At 62.8% G+C, this 22,821-nt stretch overlaps 1 protein-coding gene across 4 annotated transcripts in view; it reads right to left on the minus strand.

Moving 5' to 3' along the window:
- ARMH3 (armadillo like helical domain containing 3) overlaps positions 1 to 22,821 on the minus strand; it is a 129,121-nt gene that overhangs the window by 79,156 nt on the left and 27,144 nt on the right. For all 4 annotated transcript variants that reach the window (XM_089780254.1, XM_089780252.1, XM_089780253.1 and 1 more), the window contains 8 exons: positions 18,301 to 18,357; positions 16,580 to 16,623; positions 14,698 to 14,758; positions 14,226 to 14,272; positions 13,697 to 13,772; positions 11,747 to 11,840; positions 6,092 to 6,193; positions 900 to 958 (listed from right to left, as the gene is read on the minus strand). In XM_089780254.1, coding sequence (XP_089636380.1) covers positions 900 to 958; positions 6,092 to 6,193; positions 11,747 to 11,840; positions 13,697 to 13,772; positions 14,226 to 14,272; positions 14,698 to 14,758; positions 16,580 to 16,623; positions 18,301 to 18,357 — 540 coding nt within the window. The remainder of the gene's footprint in view (positions 1 to 899; positions 959 to 6,091; positions 6,194 to 11,746; positions 11,841 to 13,696; positions 13,773 to 14,225; positions 14,273 to 14,697; positions 14,759 to 16,579; positions 16,624 to 18,300; positions 18,358 to 22,821) is intronic.

Genomic DNA, 22,821 nt, shown 5'->3' on the forward strand with positions numbered 1-22,821 from the left:
TATTGCCACTCAGGCTGCGGGGAGGCGGCTCAGCAGCTCCAATCCGCAGGCCAGGCTCATTCCAGAGCCCACCCTAAGTCACGGCCACGCTGGGCAGGCAACATCCGCCCGCTCCGCTCCAGGCCAAACGCGCCTTTGCTAGACCGTCGAGTGGTGCGCTCCGTCTCGGCGCCTCTCGGGCGCGCTCAGGCCAGCGGATTCCTAGCGTTTGTGCTGCAATCGGACACCGCGCCCTGATGCGGCACCGTGGCACGTGGCTTTCCGAGCTGCACTCCGGGTTGGGAACGCCACCCGGGCACTCCGAGGCAGAGACACTTGGACTGCAGCGATCCGCACTGGCCCGCGCGCCCCAGGACTGGGAAGCCCTGGTTTCATTGACAGGGCGCTACCGGGCTGCACCCTCACATTGAAACAGGAGACGGGGCAAGAGCCAGCTTCTCCGCATTACTCCACCGCTGGTCACAAGATGGGAAGAGCCGACTGACGAAAGGTTAAATCGGGGCTGTAAGCACACGGGGCTCACTGGCGCACAACCCACCTCTCCTTACGCCCCTTTGCAGCCAGGACCTGAGTCTCTGCCCACATCCCCTCCCCTCGCGGCAGGACCTGCCCAGGACCGTGCCCAGCATGGGGCTCAGCAGGGCCCTGGAAGGACTCAGGCTGCCCCAGGGACCTGTGCGCCGAAGGAGAGGGAGCCAGCTCGGTGCGCTCCCCTCGTTCGACACGAGACGGTGACGCCCCTCGAGAGGCCGCAGGCTGCTCGCGTAGGCTCAGCGCTAAGGGCAGCGGCGCCGAGGGTCACGGCCAAGGGCTGCACACTCTGGCTGGGTCACCCTCTCCCGGGGTGGGGCGGGGCGGGAGCCGGGGGCTGATGAGCCGGGGTGGCGCCCGAGACTTACCTCCGCGATGCACGTCAGGATAATCAGACAGAGCTTGCCGCTGTGCAGCCGGTGCTCATCTGCAAGGAACAAGAACATGCTCCGGTGAGCCGCTGGCCTTGCTGCGCCGGCGGGGGGATCGGAGCAGGACACAAGACAAGGGGCCGCGGATCGAACTCGGCACACGCCAGGGATGGGCGCGACTAGCCGGCTATCCCACAAGCACGAGCCTCTCGACAGTCGTCCAGGCCCTCGACTAGTCGCTCTCCCCGCACCTCGCCTTGCTGCCTCTAGCAGAGAGGGGCAGCGAGGGGGCGGAGGAGCAGGAGCCGGGCGGGGGGGGGAGCTGACCAGTCCACTAGTTGATTAAACTCAATTTAACATCCCTATCACGTGCCCGCTCACCCCACACTGCAGGAGCGAACAGTCTTAAGTGTGGCCCTACCGCCCCCACCTCCGCAGCCGGACCACCCCCCTACTCCCGAGCTGCTGGCAGGCTCTGCAACACCACCACAGTTATTCTGTCCCTCCGAACAGGCTCTCTGGAGAGACAGAATACACCCCTGGCCTCACACCCTCCACACTGCTGTAACGCTCTTGCTACCAAGCGTGCCCTGTAAGTACCATCGGAAAGCTCGGACTGCTGGCCTGCCTTGGCCCCGCAGGAAACACGGAGCAACACGGGATGTGAAGCGACAAGATCCACCCCACAGGGTGTTAATGACGCGTGTTCCAAACCCCACAGCCCTGCCCCAAGGGGCAGCAGACACAGGAGCAGGGGGTGCTGCTAACCAGCACTGAAGCAGAGATCCGAGCCATCGAGCAGGGAGGGAAGCAAAGGGAGCTGGCCCAGGTGCAGCAGGGAACACCCCCCAGGTAGGGGCCGTCTCCCAGTGCGCAGCTGGGAACGGTTTTCAAGAGAGGGACTGACACCGTGCAATGGAGGGCCAAGCACTCCACGGCACTTCTCTCCCCGCCCGCGGCACTCACCATGAGACACAGGGCGCTTGTCGGGAGTGCAGGCCAAGACTCCCAACCTGCTGGCTTTGGCTGGTAAGCCCATCAAAAGCATCGGTGAGAAACGCTGTGGAAGTCTAATCTAGCGCGTGAAGCTAAGCATTAATAAACACCCTCGCTTCGTTTTCGCTGTAACCGTTTCTGACTGTTATGCCTCATTGCCTGTACTCACATCAAATCTCCTAGTAGTTAATAAACTTGTTTTACAGTTTGAGCTAATCTAGCGTGGATAAATTGAAGTGTCTGAATAAGCTGCTGGAGATCAGAAACTGGCATATTATTCCCTTTGCGAAATAACAGACTTACAAGATTTTGTTCCCGTCGGCAGAGAGCTGGGCAGCACAGGGCACACCTTTCTGGGGGGGATCTGGGCCTGGGGGTGTGTTGGGGTCATGCCACAGTATGACCAAGGCCGGTGAGAGCCACCAGGCAGGTTGCAGCCACACAGACGCTAGAATGCTGGAAGCTGTTCTGCAACCATTCGGACACGACCACACCCCACTCCTCCCCACTGGCTCTAGCTAACTGGACACTCCTCTTCTTTGCCCCTTTCCTGACCTTGGCTTTCTTAGTTACAAGTTCTGTTAAGCTTTTTATCGCCCTTTGGCATGTTAGCTGCGGTACAATGCCATTTCTTGTACGCAAGGCCACGAGGCCCGGTTTTGCCTAGAAACCATGCTGCTTATGAATATGCATGTAACCTGTGGAATGTGGGGAAGGTGTGAATGAGAAATACCCAACCAAAGGCAGTTTAGGATCCGTGACCTTTTAAGGCAGATTAAGACGCTGCAAGCAGATAAATTAACTGAGAAGCAGCCTGAATCTCTCTCTCTCTCTGGCAAGATGTAAGATCACAGCAGAAACCTGGGACCGGCCCAGAGAGAGTAAAGCCTCCTGCAGAGCCGAATGGATCTCCCAAGGAACGTCATGGGCGAGGCTCCGGGAAGCTGACGCTGACGCTGACCAGCCAGCAGCGAAGTCAGAAGTGATCTACAGAGCGCTTGCAGCCTGCCTCCGAACTGCCAGCAGGACTGCGGTGGGTGGGTGGGTGGGTGTGTCACTTCACTCTTAAGACTCTGTGTCAATAAACAACCCCCAAACAATCCTGCACCAGCCCACTTGTCCGGGTTTGCTCCTCAGCAGCTCGGGGGAAGTGCAACAGCTCAGCAAGGCACTGGAGGGCCCCAATGGAGTAAGGCAGCTGCTCCGTCAAGATTGGAGCTGGGTCTCTCTCTGGCTCCCCTGCCCCTTTCCCAATGGGCTGTGTGAACCGATTAGCCCCTGGCCAGCCCTCCGGGGCCAAGTTCTTCCTCCACCAGGTCTCTGGGGGACGCAGAAGAGTGGTGGCAGCCAGGCAGTGTAGCACCAGGAGTCAAAGCCCTAGGCGCTACCCGCAGCGTTCGCCGCCCCCCCATGGGCACCGGGGACTTGGCCCGGGTGCAGAAGGGTGGCTAGAAACCTCCGCAAGGGCTAGTTTGTAATGTCACGGGCTCCCTCACCCCCACCATGTAAAGTCCGGTCCTGTCTGTCCTGGTAGACGTTGGACCAGAAGGCAGCCAGAGCGATCAGCCCGTATATAGGAAGGGACGGAGGGAGCAGGGAAGCTCCTTGTGTTCGTGCTGCTTAAAAGTCTGCTCTTCGCTTGTGTCTATTGCCCCGGCCGAGTGACTGAGAACCACAGGCTGAAAGGAATCCCCCATCGGCAGCTCCGTTCCAGCATGCGCGAAGGGCCGAGACTGCCCCAAGCCCCAGCTCTGAGCCCTCCCGGACCAGGGAAAAGCTGCCCGGCCTGAAAGGAAAACCCAGGAAGAAAGATTTTGAAGACCCAGATCTTCATCCAGCAGAAGGGCAGTGGTGACACGGTGCTCTCAGGCCCCTGGGCCGCTGGTTCTGCTCGTTCCCGGGGGCGCACTGAGCCGACACACGGCAGCGCGGGGGCACCGCAGCGTCTCCCCGCCACAGCCGGACTCTGCGCGAAAGGAGAGCCGGATTTCCTGTGCAGGACCAGCCGCGGCCTATGGGAACGCACTGCCCGGCAGCCCCGTTAGTTTTCTATGGCACGAGCTCCCGGCTTGTTCCTAAGGCGCCGCGTCCACGTCCGTCCCTTGGGGCTTAGGCTGAAAGCGCTGGCGCGCCCCACCCAGCGCCCCTGCTAGCCTGCTCGCACAGCGACTGGCAGGCTGCTTCCAGCCGGGAGTTAGAGGCGGGCCGGCCGGCAGGCGCAGCACGTTGGGGCATCTCCCAGTAGAGGCGCTGAGCACTCATTGCGGCAGGGAAACGAGCCGGCTCCCACCCTGGCTGATGGGCTGTCGCGAGGCTCCGCCAGCTAAGCGATCCCGCGGGGGCGGGTCGTGACACAGGAGCGAGTGCACGGGTCTTAAATGCCGCCTTTCCGGGGCAGGGCCGGAGCAACCGTGCTGGCCTGGAGCAAACGGCCCCCCAGCCCACGCCCACACGGACACAGACATGGCCTGTAGCAGCGCTCCCCTTGCTCCGCCCCCCGGGGTCGCTGGCCTCGGACGTCTCTCCTCAGAACACGAGCGGAAAGGGAAGGCCCGGGGGGCCGCTGTGCGGGAGGACTGAGGGACGCCCGCGGAGGAATTAAAAGGCTCCGTGCTTGGGGGAGCGCCCCTCAGGGCGAAGAGCGTCGTTGGGGGCCGCCCGCAGCAAGCCTGGCTGAAGCAGGACGCCCGCGCAAGCCTGCTGGAAAGAGCCTCGCAGACACTGGGCCTCGGCTCTCGAGGACAGCCCCGTGGTGGCGCCCGAGCCCCAACGCCTGCACGGCTCCTGTGAGCGCGAGCCACACGAGGCTCCCTGCCCGGGCTGCGCCGGGGGAGCCCAGGTCATTGCTGCACCCATGGGGGGTGTTCGCCCCAAAAGTGGTACAAAGGGGGCCACGTGAGGTGTCAAACAAAAGCTTAATGTCTACAGATTCTGTATCTGCCCTTCATAGATCTGCGTAACGTCTGGGTGTGGAGTTAGGAATATGTGCTCTGTATGGAGACAGGGAGTTTCTCTGTATGTGCTTCAGCGATGGGCTCAGCCTATGGACATGCTAATTAGCAAGGCTCCAGGGACAATAGGTCTCAAGTACCAGAGACCCACCTATGAAGGGATCTAGGTGCCTGGCCAGAGACCATGTGACTGTCTCCAGCTTGGAAGAGCCAGGAGGGGGTATAAATAGGCCCTGTGGCCGACTCCATCTTGGTCTCCAGATCTGCTCCTGACCCCAGATGCAGCCTCGCAGGGATTCACGAGCCGGGATGAATTGTGGACCCATCCTGATCTAGGATGCGCACCAAGACTTTTAAGCCAGCAGCTGTAACATCTCTGCTGCAAGGGCGGAACAGGGCAGTGGCCGAGTTCCCTCCCGCCCGGCTCGGCTAAGTGCCCTGGGTGGATCTCCCCCAGGAACTTACCTCCCCTACTAACCCCGCCACGGTCTTCACAGCTGTTCCAAGCACCTCAGTTACTGCCCGGCATCCCACCCGCAAGCTCCCTGGCAGGGACACTCCGGGTGCAGTCTGGGGCGGGGCACTGCCTGCGCTCAGTGACGTGCAGCAATGGCACGGGTGGGGCGCAGCGACACGCAGCAAGCGTGTGCTGGCAACGGGCTGGCACATGCACCGAACACTGGTCACAAACGTGCGAGAGTTGCTCACCCGCGGGTGAGGCACACTAAGCAGCCGTGCACACTGGGCCAGGGTGCCAGCGCCTCGTTACCAGGGTTTCCATTCCAGGGCCAGAAGGATGGAAACCGCCGCAGGGACCCTCTGAAGCCCCTTCGCTACTGCAAGGGGTGGGTCCCAGTGACCTGTCCCGCCCCCCACCCGGGAGCTGGGGCTGGTGGGCAGGCGGCTTGCTCTGGGGTGCACTGGAGCCCCACCCCCGGAACCCGTCTCTCCCAGTTCCCAGGGGACACCCGCGGGCGCTGAAGGGCCACAGAACATTTCACGGATTCCTGGCGTAAGTCCCTTCCTGGTCTCAGCAAGCCAGCTCCACGGGGTCTGAACTGGCCCCTCCCACCCAGCTGGGAATCTGAGTGGCTGATGCTGCCCTGGTTATTCCGGCTGCTGCATCCAGCACCAGGGCTCCCGGGCCCCGCGTAACGAGCACCCGGCCAGGAGAAATCCCTTTGCTCCGGCACGCACCGAGCTTCCGCTCTGCCCTGGTGCCCAGGGGGTCTGGCTGGCTACCTTTGGTGTCCTGCATGACGATGGAGCTGTACTTCAGGAAGGTGATCAGCAGGTTGCTGGTCTGCACGTCAGCGTCCAGAGGCAGCTCCACGGAGCTTATCACTGGAACGAAGCAGAGACGCGTCACCTCAGCGCCGCGCTCCCCAGCCGGGCGAGCCACCCTGACGCGGGGTCGGGGGTTACGGACAGAGCTCATCCCCCTCCCCACCCGGAGCCCTCAGGGCTTAGTGAGGGGCCCCACCCCCTACTCTGGCTTGGGGGCAGCTTGGCCCACGTGCACACAGTACGCTTTGGCCCCTCGGCGCCTACCGGCCCCGGCCCGCCCGAGCCCCTCCGCGCTGCAGGCTCCCGGGGCAGGCAGACACGAGTGCACTAGGGTGGATCGAGCCAGACTCCCAGAGCCACGGGGCGGCGGCAGCTGTGAGCGCGAGCTGGCCAGCTCAGCACAACCCCACGCAAGGGCCGCGGCCCATTGCAGGCGGCTTGTCGGTTGCATCAGGCTCAGCGAGCCCAGCCGTGGCCCCGGGAGCAGAGCCAGGGCCTCGCCAGCCTGCTCGCCACACAACGCTAGCTGCTTAAAGCCAAGGCGAGCCGGATCCCACGCACGAGCTGGGGCTCTCTCCTCTTCTCCTACTGCCTCCCTCTCTCTCTTCTCCTCCTCCTCCTCCTGCCTCCCTCCCTCTCTTCTCCTCCTCCCTCTCTCTCTCCTCCTCCTCCTCCTCCTCCTGCCTCCCTCTCTCTCTCCTCCTCCTCCTGCCTCCCTCTCTCTCTTCTCCTCCTCCTCCTCCCTCCCTCCCTCTCTCTCTTCTCCTCCTCCTCCTCCTGCCTCCCTCGCTCTCTTCTCCTCCTCCTCCTCCTCCTGCCTCCCTCCCTCTCTTCTCCTCCTCCTCCTCCTCCTGCCTCCCTCTCTCTTCTCCTCCTCCTCCTCCTCCTCCTGCCTCCCTCTCTCTTCTCCTCCTCCTCCTCCTCCTCCTGCCTCCCTCTCTCTTCTCCTCCTCCTCCTCCCTCTCTCTCTTCTCCTCCTCCTCCTCCTCCTGCCTCCCTCTCTCTCTTCTCCTCCTCCTCCTCCTCCTCCTGCCTCCCTCTCTCTTCTCCTCCTCCTCCTCCTCCTGCCTCCCTCTCTCTCTTCTCCTCCTCCTCCTCCTGCCTCCCTCCCTCTCTTCTCCTCCTCCTCCTCCCTCTCTCTCTTCTCCTCCTCCTCCTCCTCCTCCTGCCTCCCTCCCTCTCTTCTCCTCCTCCTCCTCCTGCCTCCCTCGCTCTCTTCTCCTCCTCCTCCTCCTCCTCTCTCTCTCCTCCTCCTCCTCCTCCTCCTCCTGCCTCCCTCTCTCTCTCCTCCTCCTCCTCCTCCTCCTGCCTCCCTCTCTCTCTTCTCCTCCTCCTCCTCCCTCCCTCCCTCTCTCTCTTCTCCTCCTCCTCCTCCTGCCTCCCTCGCTCTCTTCTCCTCCTCCTCCTCCTCCTGCCTCCCTCGCTCTCTTCTCCTCCTCCTCCTCCTCCTGCCTCCCTCCCTCTCTTCTCCTCCTCCTCCTCCTCCTGCCTCCCTCTCTCTTCTCCTCCTCCTCCTCCTCCTCCTGCCTCCCTCTCTCTTCTCCTCCTCCTCCTCCTCCTGCCTCCCTCTCTCTTCTCCTCCTCCTCCTCCTCCTCCCTCTCTCTCTTCTCCTCCTCCTCCTCCTCCTCCCTCCCTCCCTCCCTCTCTCTTCTCCTCCTCCTCCTCCTGCCTCCCTCGCTCTCTTCTCCTCCTCCTCCTCCTCCTGCCTCCCTCCCTCTCTCTCCTCCTCCTCCTCCTGCCTCCCTCTCTCTTCTCCTCCTCCTCCTCCTCCTCCTGCCTCCCTCTCTCTTCTCCTCCTCCCCTCCTCCTCCCTCTCTCTCTTCTCCTCCTCCTCCTCCTCCTCCTGCCTCCCTCGCTCTCCCTCTCTCCTCCTCCTCCTCCTCCTGCCTCCCTCCTCTCTCCTCCTCCTCCTCCTCCTCCTGCCTCCCTCTCTCTTCTCCTCCTCCTCCTCCTCCTCCTCCTGCCTCCCTCTCTCTTCTCCTCCTCCTCCTCCTCCTCCCTCTCTCTCTTCTCCTCCTCCTCCTCCTCCTCCTGCCTCCCTCTCTCTTCTCCTCCTCCTCCTCCTCCTCCTCCTCCCTCTCTCTTTCTCCTCCTCCTCCTCCTCCTCCTGCCTCCCTCTCTCTTCTCCTCCTCCTCCTCCTCCTGCCTCCCTCTCTCTTCTCCTCCTCCTCCTCCTCCCTCTCTCTCCTCTCCTCCTCCTCCTCCTCCTCCTGCCTCCCTCTCTCTCTTCTCCTCCTCCTCCTCCTCCTGCCTCCCTCTCTCTCTTCTCCTCCTCCTCCTCCTCCTGCCTCCCTCTCTCTCTTCTCCTCCTCCTCCTCCTCCTGCCTCCCTCTCTCTTCTCCTCCTCCTCCTCCTCCTCCTCCTCCTGCCTCCCTCTCTCTCTTCTCCTCCTCCTCCTCCTCCTCCTCCCTGCCTCCCTCTCTCTCTCTCCTCCTCCTCCTCCTCCTGCCTCCCTCTCTCTCTTCTCCTCCTCCTCCTCCTCCTCCTGCCTCCCTCTCTCTCTTCTCCTCCTCCTCCTCCTCCTCCTGCCTCCCTCTCTCTCTTCTCCTCCTCCTCCTCCTCCTCCTGCCTCCTCTCTCTCTCTCTCCTCCCTCCTCCTCCTCCTGCCTCCCTCTCTCTTCTCCTCCTCCTCCTCCTCCTCCTCCTGCCTCCCTCTCTCTCTTCTCCTCCTCCTCCTCCTCCTCCTCCTGCCTCCCTCTCTCTCTTCTCCTCCTCCTCCTCCTCCTCCTGCCTCCCTCTCTCTCTTCTCCTCCTCCTCCTCCTCCTCCTGCCTCCCTCTCTCTCTTCTCCTCCTCCTCCTCCTCCTCCTGCCTCCCTCTCTCTTCTCCTCCTCCTCCTCCTCCTCCTGCCTCCCTCTCTCTCTTCTCCTCCTCCTCCTCCTCCTCCTCCTGCCTCCCTCTCTCTCTTCTCCTCCTCCTCCTCCTCCTGCCTCCCTCTCTCTCTTCTCCTCCTCCTCCTCCTCTCCTCCTCCTCCCTCTCTCTCTCTCTTCTCCTCCTCCTCCTCCTCCTCCCTCTCCTCTTCTCTCCTCCTCCTCCTCCTCCTGCCTCCCTCTCTCTCTCCCCTCCTCCTCCTACTGCCTCCCTCTCTCTCTCCCCTCCTCCTACTGCCTCCCTCCCACTCTCTCTCCCCTCCTCCTCCTACTGCCTCCCCCCCCTTTCTCTTCTCCTCCCCCTCCTGCCTCTCACTTGGGGGACCGTGGAGCCCAGATGGCCTTTTGGGCTCCACCCTCTCCGTGCTGCATGGGGGGCGCAGAGCCCAAACGGCCACTTGCGCCACTTGCTCCCACGTGGCGGCCTGGCTGAGCGGCACAGAAGTCAGCCGAGCGCCACGGCGGGAGGTGAAGGGGGATGGGGCGGTGACATTCACGGCTAGGGGGCAGGGCCTGGAGCCGCTGTCACGCCCCACGTCACCGCCCCGCCCCACCTTCCCCTCCCACCGTGGCGCTCGGCTGACTTCTGCGCCGCTCAGCCGGGCCACCACGGGGGAGCAAGCGGCCGTTTGAGCCCCGCACTCCCCATGCAGCACGGGCCGCCCAGGGGAAACAGCTGGCATTTCAGCAACAGCGCCACCCAGAGGGACAACCGGCATTTCAGCAACAGCGCCACCCAGAGGGACAACCGGCATTTCCGCGTTACAGACTCAGACACTGGGCTACTATATATATGATAAGGAAATTAGCATTTAGCTACCCCGGTGACAGGCACCTTGGTATATTGTAACACACACTGGTATATTATGGATGCAGCGTTTACAGCAAACCGAAGAAGCCTTCTTAAAAACAAAATCCCTCTGCAGAACCCATCAGGGCTGAAGCCAGGGAAAAGCCGCAGCCTGCTATGAAGACGTGGGGTTTATCCTGAAACTTTAAAAGGCTTAATTCATGGTGCAGGCTAACAGCCGGGGGAATTCCAGCTCAGCGCCCCAGCCTGCTTCTAAAGCCACGGAGCTCAGACGAGGGCCTGGAACCTACACAGGGATTGTTACATGCCCTGGATTTGGAAAATAGCTCAGCTCCGGGGTTTGTTGTTTTTCCAATGCAGCCAAAGAAAAGCCTTTCGCTCTCAAGCCGAAATGCCTTGCGCTACCCTGGAGCCTGCGCTCCCGCTGCAAACCGAGAGGCACTCTGACCTCGCCGGACAAGAACAGCCCTTCTGGGGGCGGCACCGGCGCCAAAGCCCATCTAGGCTCCAGCGCTTGGCGCTGCAGGGAGGGGGGAGCAGAGCAAAGACGCCAGGGCGGGCAAATGGAAGATGCCTCGCGGCGGGAGCCTGGCAGGTTAGCAGCAACTCCCCTTCCTTAAGCTCAATAACCTGCGAGCAGCGGGGAGGCGCGGCGACGGCTGAGCCCGCCGTGGTGGCGCTTTGAAGGCAGCTGCCTCGTCACCGCACTAAAGGGAAGGAGCAGTGGTAGGTGGCGGGGCGAGACAGCGGGGCAGCGGCTCCATTAGCTCTGGAAGGGAGCGTCCGAGCGCCGGGCCCACAGCATCACAGAACGCACCCGGCACGCGGGGACACGGGCCTTCGACTGAAGCTTTTGATATCCATGGTAACCAGGCAGAACGCAGCCTCGGGGCTGCAGATGCACAAGGGTAACCCCGGCACTGCCAAACCGCACTCCGCGCAGGCGGGCCCTGCTGGTCAACAGGCTCTGCAAACGCGGCTTCGTTTCTCAGAGCGGCGCACATCTGCAGGCCTCGGCCGAGGGCAGGGCATTACCGCCGGCAGCACGGTGCCTGGCTGAGAACCCCCAGGCTCCCAGATCGCAGCTTAAGTGGGCATTTCAAAAACCGGGGCAGCGGTAACAGCCGAATAGCTCCCACTTCCCCACAGCCTGGATGCAAATCGTCGGCTAGTTCCAAGCTGGAGACAAGTACATTAGTGACAAGTGGCACCCACAGCAGCTAAATGCCTGGCAGACGAGTTCCACTGGCTTAGGCAGAGAGGCTGAGGGATTGGGGCTTAGTCAGTCTGCAGCAGAGAAGAGGGAGGGGGGATTTGAAAGGGGGCGCAGAGAGGATGGTGAGAGGCTGTTCTCAGTGGCAGCAGATGGCAGATCGAGGGGCAATGAGCAGGCCTAGGTGGGAGATCAGGACAAGCTCTTTCCCTAGGCGGGTGGGAAGCGCTGGGCTGGGTTCCCTCGGGAGGGGCGGAATCTCCATCCCTAGGGGTGTTAAGTCCCGGCTTGACTGAGCTGGGTCGGTCCTGCTCTGGGCAGGGGGCTGGGCTGGATGACTCCTGAGAGCTCTGCCCGCCCTGGGATGTTGGGATTCTAACCCCCTAACAATCAGACCAGCCGTAAGCAGAGCCCGTGACAACACTGCCTGGGTGGCGCCCTGGCGGGAGGCTGCGTCTGTCCTTTGCTCACAGGATGTGGCTTTTGCTGTGGCTTTGGGACACACGCCAGCCCCATCCCTGGGGCCGGGCCCACGAGAGCGGAGAGTCCGTGTGACTCTTACAAGCCACCGAAAGCGCCCACTGGCTCTGGTGACCAGAGCAGGCCTGGCTGGAAGGCAGGCAACAGGCCATCCCTGCGCCAGGCAGAGGGGTGCGCTGCCGCCTTGCCGCCTGCCTTGCCGGCTGGCACCACACGCGAGGGCTCCGTGTCTCACCGTCGGAAGAAGGCGGGGTGGTCCCAAGCGGCGTGACAGGCGTGGTTGGAATCGGGCTGATCGGCACCGGCACCAGCCCCATTTCTGGATGGCTCTGCAGCAAAACACACATGGTCTCAATCACACACGGTTTAGACACACACCCCCAGAGCTTGGCTGGCAGGCATCCACGGGGGCAGGCTGCCCAGGGGTAGGACACGAGTCGCAGAGTTGGGAGACCTGGGCTCTGCGTCTCCTGTCCCCAAGCTGCGGCCCACGGGAGGCCCGACGGACAAGCTGGCAGGCCCTGCTGCCTTGACAATTCTCTGTGGCGTGTGCACAGGGGGGTAGCAGCACTGCCCTGCCTCATGGGGATGGGGGTACCAGCCTGGACTGCAAGGCAGCCAGATAGCAGAGAGATGGGAAAAGACGCAGCCCCCTTAGTGCTCCCCGGCCCTGCGAGTGCCCCTGGACTGCAGAACACCTTCCTTTGCGCTTGCTTCTGCCTTCGCAACTGACCCTGTTCCTGGTTGGCAGGAGACAGCGCTACACAAACGTCGCCATGGGTCTGCTCTGCCGCCTTCCCTCGCCTGGGCTCCCCAGCGCCTCGCCTGCCCCTGCCCCTGCCTGCGCTTCGCTCCCGACAGGCCTGCGTTGAGCTCCGTCGCCCGGCGGAGCCGGCGAGGCTGCCCCGAGCCGGCTGGACCCGGCTGCTCCCGGCAGCGTTTCAAGTGGAGACGCAGCCGCAGCATGCGTACACGGTGCAGCGGGCAAAGCACTGGGACTAGGGCAGGGTGGTCGAACTCCAGGGGGTGGGGGAAGCCACACGTTTCATGGGAAGCAAGGGTGCCTGCTCCCATCGTGGCCGCGCCAGGCAAGGCAGCGTCAAACACACTTCACACAGAGAACAGGTTTGCTCCCGGGATAAAACCAGCCAGGGTTCCCCGCGGTAGCTCTTCCTAAAACCCCAATTCTGCTGCCAGCCGGGGCGTCTAGCACCACCCGCAGGAGCGGCTCACTGGCAGCTGCAGAGACCCGAATGCACCACTCGCGCTGTGGGTCTCCGTCACGCCCCGGCAGCTCCCTGAGCCATGCTAGGTAGTAGTGGCTGGAGATTAAAAATATCAGAGCGGCCAGGCTGGGTCAGACCCCAGGGCCAGCCAGCCCAGGTCCTGTCGGCCGACAGCGGCCAGTGCCAGGTGCCCAGAGGGAGGGAGCGAAACAGGGAACCCTGCAGTGATCCCTCCCTGTCGCCCATTCCCAGCCCGACACACAGATCCCTGCCCCACGGCTAACAGCCATCGATGGGCCTGTCCCCAGCTCTTTTGGGAACCCCGTTCAAGTCTTGGCCTTCCCAGCATCCCCTGCCATCCTGGGGCAGGCAGACGCCGTGCGAGCCGTGCGTGGCGTTGGGGCGCTTTAGGGCATGTCACGCCCTGCTCCATGCCCACCTGCAGCTCTACCGCCACCAGCTCTACCGCCACCAGCCCCCCAGCAGAGCAGTCGGGACTCGAGCCAGGAGAATTTGCCTACCGCGAAGGCGGATTTCCCATCTCCCGCCCAAGCTCGTGCAGATACGAGCGTCTGAAACGACTCCTCTGCCCGCTGTCTAGCCTCTCACAATCTGCCAGGCTCGCCACCAGGGCGGGGGATTAGGCTCCTAGCTTCCAGGCTAGCAGGGACCAGGCCCCCTTCCACAGTGCTTCCTGGCCAGAGCCCCCAGCCCGCCCCGGCACTGTTAGCAGGGCTCAGAGTCCCCCAGCCCTTGGGTCAGTGTGAAGAGGCATCCCGGGAAGCGCCCCCCAAAAACGTGTTCGCTCTTTTCTGGGCAAGGTGGGAACTAAGGGGCCCGTGACTCCCGAGAGACCCTGACAGGCCGGCTAGGCCTCCCCGGCTCGGCCCGGGGCTGCAGCAGAAGCGCTTCTGTGGCGAGCCCGCGGCCCGGGAGGGAAGGAGGCTGGAGGGCCCCACCTGTGCCAAGACGGTGATGAAGTTCCGGTTTAAATGAACAGCTTCGTAGAGCGCCAGAAGAATCGCCTCGTTCGTTCTGCAAGAGCGGCAGAGACGCAGTCACCTCGGGGCCCCGCCAGTGGCTGACGCGGCACAGAGCCCACGGGAAACCCCGCGCAGGGCCTGAGTCTCCGCAGCGGCGCCGGGACCCCTTATTGAACATGCATCGCCCGGGCACCCGAGGGCTGGCCCCTTTTGGAGGCCTCGGAGCCCCTCCCCCCTCAAGGGCTGCCCCTGTCCCTCGCTCTCAAGCACGGCTCCCTCCTCAAAGCCCTGCACTGAGAGCACTGAGCCGCCGGCTGCCTCCATCTCCCATTTGTGCTGGGCCGGGGTGGGGGGGGAAGAGCCGCTTCTACCCGCCGGATTGGCAAGGGGCAGACGGCCACGCCCAGCGCCAAGGGGGAGCAGCGCTCCAGGTACGGCCATGCCCCGCCCCATTTCCCCACACCACATTCGGGCCCCGGCCTCGCCCGGCGCCTGCAGGACTCACTGCACGGAGATCTTCTCGTCGGCATCAGCTATGAACATGCTGCCCACCTGTGGGAGGAAGCGGCAGTGCACGGCTTAGGAAGGGGCCTGGGAGAAGCTGCTGGACCAGCGCTTCACCGGGTGCACGTGGCCCCGCGGTCCTGTCGCGCCGCGCTTTGGGCCAGGCCACTTCTGCAGAAAAGCCGCCTTCTTCCAGGAAAGACAGAGCCCTGCACTGCTTTTCAGCAGGCAGCTCGGGAAAGCAGTTCTGATCCTCAACCAAATCGCGCCAAGGCCGCAGCCAGGACAAGGGCCCTCGGCAGCCGGGACGTGCTCCCGGCAAAGCGCAGCCTCTGATCGGGAGCTCCGTCCGCATCCCTGCGCCCCAGCTCGCCAGAGCTCCCGGAAGTTACGGCAAAGGCACCCGCTGAATTCAGAGGACCGCAGCAAGGCCTTAGAGTCCCACCCACTGGAGAACGCCCCGCCTCACTCACCATGTTGGTTAAAGCAGAGAAGAAACCACTCTGGTGCTCCTCTTCCTTATCTTTGTACTGTCTGAATGCAAGGGACAGCAAAAGCCAGCTGTTAGAACAGAGGAGACTAAGGGGGGGTAGGAGACAGGTCTATAAAATCATGAGTGGTGTGGAAAAAGTGAATAAGGAAAAGTGATTTACTTGTTCCCACAATATAAGAACCAGGGGTCACCAAACGAAATGAACAGGCAGCAGGTTTAAAACAAAGAAAAGGGAGATTTTCTTCACACAGCGCTCAGTCAACCTGTGGAACTCCTCGCCAGAGGATGCGGTGAAGGCTAGAACTTTAACAGGGTTCAAAAAAGAGCTGGATAGATTCATGGAGGTTGGTCCATCAATGGCTGTTAGCCAGGCTGGGTAGGAATGGTGACCCTGGCCTCTATTTCTCCAAAGGTGGGTGACGGGAGGGATCACATGAGGATTCCCTGTTGTGGTCCCTCCCTCTGGGGCACCTGCCATTGGCCACTGTGCCCAGAGAGGACACTGGGCTAGATGGACCTTTGGTCTGATCCCGTCTGGCCGCTCTGATGGGCGTTAGGCCTGGAAACTGGGCTATTCTATCCAAGTGCCCTCGCAGCACACGGGCGCGAGCATCAGCAGCCCTGCGGGCGTGCGGAAAAGCTTGTGCGAGGTGCCAGGGGAGTCGGAATGCCCGGTGGGCATGGCCAGCCTATCAAGGCAGGCAGCGGCCGTGTCACCAGGCGGCTCCCGGTCATCTCGAAAGCTGCTCTCTTAGTCCATAGCACGCACGCGAGGGGTGCTCAGTATCGGTTAACTGAATAGTCGAGTAACCTCCTGAATTCTTATCGGTTAGTCGACTAGTCTATAGCCCCGGGGGCGGGGCCAGCGCGCTCCAGCCCCACCCCCAAGGAGCCCTCTGCCGCTGTATCGGAGGCAGCAGCAGGGGGCGCCAGGCGGGAGCTGGTCTGCGAGGGGGGTCAGTTTAAAAACCAGCTTCCCTCGCGGACCGGCTGCCTGTCGCCCTGCACTGCCGCCTCGGGTACAGAGATAGCAGCACAGGGCGGCTGCAGCCCCTGTCTAGGGGGGTCTGAGCTCCCGGACCCGGGGCGAGCCGGAACTGAGCCGGGCTGCCTGCCCGCCTGGCTCCTAATACACTTGAAATGCAGAGCCACAGCGGGGGCACGTCCCAGACCGAGCACAAGCCGGGCCTGAGCCGGGCGGCTGGCCAGCCTGCTAGAAGATTGACTGGCCGGGGAGGGGGGGGATCCCTGGAGCATTAACCTGCCCGTTTTGGGTATCGGCTAATCGACTGCGCTATTACCTCCCTACTTCGGAGGCAGCTGGTCCTGGCCCCACGCTGAGCCCGGACGCTGGGCGGGTCCAACGGGGCAATTCCTGCACTCACAGAGAGTTCTGCTTGTCCCAGGTGGGCCAGGGCCAGCCACAGGCACACGCAGGATGGGGCATGCCTACAGTCAGCCCCGATCCCCCCGCCTCCCAGCCACTCGGTCCCACTGCTCCCCCCAGCCTCGGTGCCCTGCCCCCCGTGACCCTGAGCACAGCCCCGCCCCCCTCACGGAGCAGCCAGGCCCCCGCTGGCAGGGGACGCAGGGCGCTCACGCTGCATAAGGCACCAAAGTCCCCAGCACAGCCGGGGGGCTCGGGGCAGAGCAGCGCTCTGTGAATCGGCCACGACGGCCCACCCAGCATTGCCCAAGGTGGCGGCAGGGGGCCCGGGTTCCCCTCAGGCAGCGCGTCTGCCCGGGCTGGCGCAGACCCCGCTGGCAAGGGCAGCGCGAGGCATTGCCAGCACCCCCGAGCGGCGGGTGGGCACAGGAGACGCGGGCGGACGGGGAGTCGCACGCCGAGGCGGCGGATTTACCTGTTGTACTCGGACAGCGCCTGGGCGATGACCAGTCCCATTCCCTGCAGGGAGAGAGCACAGCTGTACGCGCCGCGGGCAATCCAGTGACACCGCCCAGAGACGCAGTCCCCCAGCGGGACGCAAGTTCAAGAGCCGGGGCCAGTGGGGAGTCACACTAGCCACCGAGGGCCAGTTACACAGACGCCCCAGGGCGGAGAATCCCCCTCGGCCGAGCCGCTGGGGAAAGTCTGCTCCTCCCCCAACCTCGGCCCAGCGGAAAGAGCCTTAGCAGCAATAGTGGCGGCGCGCCGGGGACCCCCGACCTGCACCCCGTCTCCAGCGGGATGAGACTCCGCCAGCCAGAGAACAGGGGGGTTGGTGCTGCTCCAGGGGACCGCCCAGCGCAGACGGGACGTGGACGTACGGAGTCAGGGGCTGGCAGCCTCAGCCCCCTTGGGGGAGGGTGTCCAGGCCCCTCAACCCCCAGCACGCTGCTCAGTCTCTTCTCTTCATGGGTTCCAGCCCAAACCTGCCCAGCTCCCCGGCCCTGCCCCCAGCCAGGCGGCGTCTCCACCTCCCTCCCTTTGTCTCTCCCCTGGGAAGAGCCTGTTCCCTGCCCAGGCTGGGACTGGGTGTCTGGGCCAATCCACACGTGGGTGAGCCAGTGGGAATCGCAGCCCAGCGCAGGGGGACCCGGGTCACAGAGCAGACACCCCCCCCCCCCCCGGCACACAGACCAAGCCTGGTCCACGAGCAGGAAAGTCCTAAGGAGCCGGGGCGGCTTCTTGAGCGCAAGGTTCCCTACTGCAATGTGCAGACAGCGGCTACCGTCACCGGGGCTACCTCACCCCTCCCCAGGCCAGAGCTGGAAGCACAGGACAGCCACGGAGCCAGGACTGACCAGCGCTGTGAAAATCACCCCGAGGGGCAACAGCAGCTCAAAAGCCTTTCACGGTGCAGGGCCACGAACAGCGAGACCCCCCTTGCCTCTGCGGGCCCCCAGCGGGAAGCCCAGGGCCGCTCAGAGTGACGGACGAGCTGCATTTTACAGCTGGGCAAAGTGAGGCCGAGCTCGGTCAAACCGCAGGGCTCCCAGCCCCCTGTGCCTACGCCCGCCCCCAGCCCCCTGCACACACCATGCAGAGGGAAGCTTTAGCGCCCGAGAACCACTCAGCCACCTTCGGGAAAATCCAGCGCTGATGGAGAACTATTAAACCAGTAAGTGGCACCGAGGCCTCAAGTTCAACACCCCATCCCCCAGCCTGAATGTCTGTGCCACGCACTCCTGTACTGCCACCGCGCCCAGAGCCAGCCCTGCCGCGCCAGGCGCTGCACAAACACAGCCCAGAGACGAGGGCCCTGCCCCAAGGCGCGTACCATCTCCACCAGCCAGCAGCGGGAGGTGCTCCGAGTCCACCTTGTTCTCGCCTCCACCCTCCCACGCGGCCAGACGATGAACCACGGCCGCGGGAGACGTGGGGGACCCGAATGGCGTGTTCCCCTGGCCCAAGCAGCCGGTTCTGCTCCAGCAAGCAAGCTCCTAGGACGGCCAGCCCCAAGGATGCAGACACGGCTCATTTTAGCCCGTCCCTTTCTCCCCAGCCAGGTCCTTATTCCAGCCACCCAGGTGACTGAAATGATCAGGAACCACCCACTCCCAGGAGCAGCACACAGGGCAGCCAGCCCCCTGGCTGGAGGGCGCGGAGCCCAGGAGAGGGCCCGGAGACGCAGGTACTCACGTTGAGCGTGGCCTCGTCATCGACGATGGAGAGTTTCACGATGTAGGGGTTCACCGACTGCCCGGGAGAAGGAAGTCGCGTTAGTTTGGCCGGTGCTGGCACAAAGGCCCACGAGCTACTCGGCAACGCTGCCCCGGCTCCGTCTGCGCGGCCTCCCGAGCAGCGGGCGAGCCGAGCCTCCGCTGCGCAGGCAGGGCTCCCGTCCCTGCTCGCCTCAGGCAGCCTTCCCCATGCGACACAGGCAGGCCCGCAGGCCCCCTGGGCCGAGCCTGGCTCCACTCGCTGGCTAGGCACGGCTGCTCGAGAGAAGGCCCCACTACCACTGACTGCCACGGCCAGGACCACGCCTGCCTAGTGCAGTTGGCCGAGGGCGCGGGAGCCACGGAGCCCGGCACCTGTGCCACAGGGCTGGCTGGAGGGGAGCGAGTCAAAGGCCAGTTTTGAAAACCGGCTCCAGTGGTGACCCTGGCGGTACAGGCTCCGGCCGGCTGGCACGGGAGGGATCAGACACCGGGAGAAACCCATGTGCTCGGGAGAGCCAGCTGGGATGTAAAATCCCGTTCACTGGTTAACCGGGCAGAGGGGCCGGGCTGGCACGCTGCTGCCCACGGTCGGGAGGGGGCGGCTCCAGCCCCTACCGGTCATTAAGGGAGAGGCTTATCGGTTACCCAGTAACATCCCTAAAGGGAAACCCGCTTCACAGACCTATTAGCGCCCCTCGCTGGGGGTCAGCGCGCACACGGGCAAGCCACTGGCTCTAGTGTACCCGGACGTGCCGAAAACCTTCGCCAAGGCTCTCCCCGGAGGATCAGCGGGGACGGGAGGGAAGGCCCTTCTCCCGGCTCTGGACAGGATGCAAGTTTTCACAGGGCAGAGGGGGCCATGGCAGGGTCCCCCAAAGATCCGCCCCGGGCCCAGCCCTGTTCACCACTCTGGAGAAAGGGGCGAATGGCGAGGGGGCCAGTCTGCAGCTCACACCGGTCTCACAGCACCGGGCGCCGGGGATGAAATTCAGAGAGAAGGGCAAAGCAGTGCACGCTGGGAAACAGAATCCCAGCTACCCCTCCGAAACAACACAGCAGCTGCCACTGTGGAGAGTTCTCGGAAAACACCCTCCCCGTGTGCCGCAGCCGCCAGCAAAGCCAACCGAAAGGAACGGGGCAGGCTAAAAGAGAAAGCCTCGCAACGGTTCTGTACGAATCCCTGGGCGCCCACCCACCGCACACGGCTGCGGTTCTGGCCGCCCCCGCTCACAGGAAAACACAGAAAAGAACAAAACTGATCAGGCACGTGGCACGTCTGCCAAGCGAGGGGTAACTGACAGGACTGGACCGTCCAGCTTAGAAAGAAGGGACTATGGTAGAGATGGATAAAACCATCACTTATGTGGAAAAAGTAGATAAGGATGTAAATAAGAGCCGGGGGGCCACCCCATGATAGTAACAGGCAGCAGGCTTGAAACAAACCCAAGGCAGGGCTTCTGCACACAGCCAACCTGGGGAACTCCCTGCCAGGGGATGTTGTGAAAGCCAGAAGTGTAACGGGGGTGACAGCACGTTGGGGTTTTCCCGTCTCCTGCACCCCCGTAATGGCACGGACAGACTCCACCAGCCAGTAGAATAGGTGGAGGATTATTGCTTCTCCAGGATACAGCACAGCACAGATGTCATCTGGTTACAGGAACTGGGGCTAAGAAGCCCCCTTGAGATGGGGGTTGGCTGGGCCCTACAATCCCAGCCCCCTCCCTAGCTCCTTCTCCCCTGCTTCCCAGACAGAAACTAACAAACTCTCTTCCAGCCCTGCCCCACAGCTAGGGGCGGCATCCACCTTCCTTTGTCTCTCTCCTTGGGGGGTAGCTGGTCAGACAGGCTGAGAGACCCTCTTTGCATAATGACTCATCCCCTGCCCTGCTGGGCCACCCTACAGCCAGCAGCCAGTGGAGGTAACTCTCAACCCACTGCCCAGCATAGCAACCAGCAAGGTGCCCCCCACTACCTCACAGGGGGTCAGAAAAGACCTAGCTGAGTTCCTGGAGGTGAGGTCCCTCGATGGCTGTCTGCCAGGCGGGGCAGGGACACAGCTCTGTGCTCTGAGCACCCTCAAGCGGCTGGCACTGCCCAACAGAGGGTGGATCGCTCCCAACAGCCCCGTCCTGTGCATGCCCACTGAGGCATCCAGCGCCAGCTGCTGTGGGAAGACAGGCTACTGACCTAGACAGACCCTTGGCCTGGCCCAGTCTGTCTGGGCTCAGGTCCAGCTGAGCTCCCAGCTGAAGGAAACGTCCAGACTCAGCCCCCACAAGGAAGCCACGAGTATTTCCGTAGTAGCGTGGGTGCGCTTAACCCCCGTCGCTCCCCCATGGCAATGCAGGGACTGGCCAAGGCCAGCGGGGCCTGGATGGGACAAACGGAGAAGGGGCAGGGACGTGGTGTTTACAAACGCCAGGGATGTGAAAAGGCGTTTGTGCAAGTAAACGTGGAACCACGGAATTTTTCACATGGGGAGGGAGGAGGCTCCCTGGGACCCAGTGAGCGCAGGGGGCCAGCTTTTCAACTGGCTCTGCCTTCCCCTCCCTCATGCTGCTGCCTCTGGAACAGAGGCAGCAGCAGGGGCAGGGCGCGTGTAACCACGTGCACGGTTACGCTTGCACATCCCTAATACACACCCAGCAAAGACCCTCCCAATACACTGCATGGTGCATGGAGGCTGCATCACGTTGTTACCGACGTGGCAGCCTGGGGCCTGGCTCACACTCACCCAGGCTGCAGCGCTGTGTGAGGACTGCGGTTCCTCCAAGGCCGGCCTTTCCATGAGGCAAACTGAGGGGGGGGGGGAGGGCGCCACTAGGTCCCAGAGAATTGAGACCTTTCAAAGTTTTGGCCCAAGCGAGGGGCAGGGGGGCGTCATTTGAGCTCCCCCCCCAGTGCCAAAATGTTGTGGGCCGGCCCTGGGTTCCTCTTGCGTGTAGGGGTGTGAAATCCCGGTTAGCTGGTTAAAGGTGACATTTAACCAGTCAACCACTGAAATGGGGTGGAGAGGGACCCAACCGGGCTGGAATGTCGGGCCACCAGGTACCTGGGAAGCGCCCTGGGAAGGGCAATGGTGGAACTCACTGCTGCAGGGTAGCACTGAAGCAAAGACTCAGTTTAGTTTTTGAAGATTGTGTATACGAGGCCGGTCCACCCGTTAACTAACAGCCCCACTTCTGCTCCATTTAGGAGTTTAAACCCCGCATAGACGGTACGTTAGCAAGACCAACGCTCTGGGGATCTTGTCACAATAGTGTCCAGTACTCTGTGTGAGACAACGGCAGAAACCCCCTACCATGCACCTCCCTCACCAACACTGCCTCCTGGGAAAAGCATTTCCTGACCCCACCTGCCTGGAGGCTGGAGGAAAGCGCCATTTGAATAACTGCAGATGCCATTCTTCATATACACAATCTTCAAAAACTAAACTGAGTCTCTGCTTCAGTGCTACCCTGCAGCAGTGAGTTCCACCGGTTGTGGAAAAGGGCGGCTTCCGACCATTCCCCTTTACCTTTCTTAAGTGTGCCAAGTTTGAGCGTTCTCTTGCTCTTCTACTGCTAGGAGGATGGGAAACAAGGAGTGGAGACTTCTCAACACCTACTATCATTTTATAGGCTCGGTCCCCGCTCTGCTCAGTCACACCTCTCCACGCTACAGAAATCCAATCGTTTAACGTCTCCTCACGAGGAAGCCCCTTCTCCGGCACCTGGTTATTTCTACTGCCCTTCTCCGGGCTGCCTTTCACGTGGGCCCCGGCAACCCAGACACCTCCCCTTGTTGGTTCATATAACGGAGGTATTCATGAGTCCCTCCCTCCCATTTCCGAGGGCTGGCAGGGCACGCTGAGACCCCTGTTACCCTGCACTGCCCTGCCCCTGGCGCAGAGATGTTACGATTCATTCGGAAACATCCCCCCCCGCCCCGCCCCGCCCGCGCACATGAACCATTCCAGTTCTTCTGCGCGCACCAGCTGGGCTACCGCAAGCTGCCCAGGTCCCCATCTGTATTAGCCCTCGTCACTCTCTCTGGCCTGCCCCCTGGTCAGAGTGGCCTTGATTTCTCTTTGCAAGAGACATTTGCCCCAGTAAACCCCTTCCACCTGCCCTTCTTCAGCCCGCCCTGGGCCAGCCTCTGAGGCGGGGCAGGCAGCGTCTCTAGTAAGCGAGAAGTAGCCAGAAGCCACGAGAATGGCTCGGGCGCAGTCCCGAGAGGGCAGAGCTGTCCTTCCGCCTCCAGCTGCCCGAGGAATATTACCCCAACCCTCCGGAGGAGGCGGAGCCTTTCTAGCCGCACCCTCCGCAGAGCAAGCCCCCCCGCTCCCGCTCATCTGAAGCAGTGGGCGGTGCCCACGAAGGCTCGTGGTACCATCTACACGCGCTGTTAGTCTATAAAGTGTGACCAGACCATTTGATGTTTATCCTGGACAGACTAACTCGACTACCCCCTGGAGCGTCTCTGTCCACAGTCAGTCACCTTCCTGGAGAAGACACTC

The sequence above is a fragment of the Pelodiscus sinensis genome, chromosome 8 (genome assembly GCF_052426305.1).
Source record: "Pelodiscus sinensis isolate ZL-2025 chromosome 8, ASM5242630v1, whole genome shotgun sequence".
In the NCBI taxonomy this organism is placed as follows: domain Eukaryota; kingdom Metazoa; phylum Chordata; order Testudines; family Trionychidae; genus Pelodiscus; species Pelodiscus sinensis.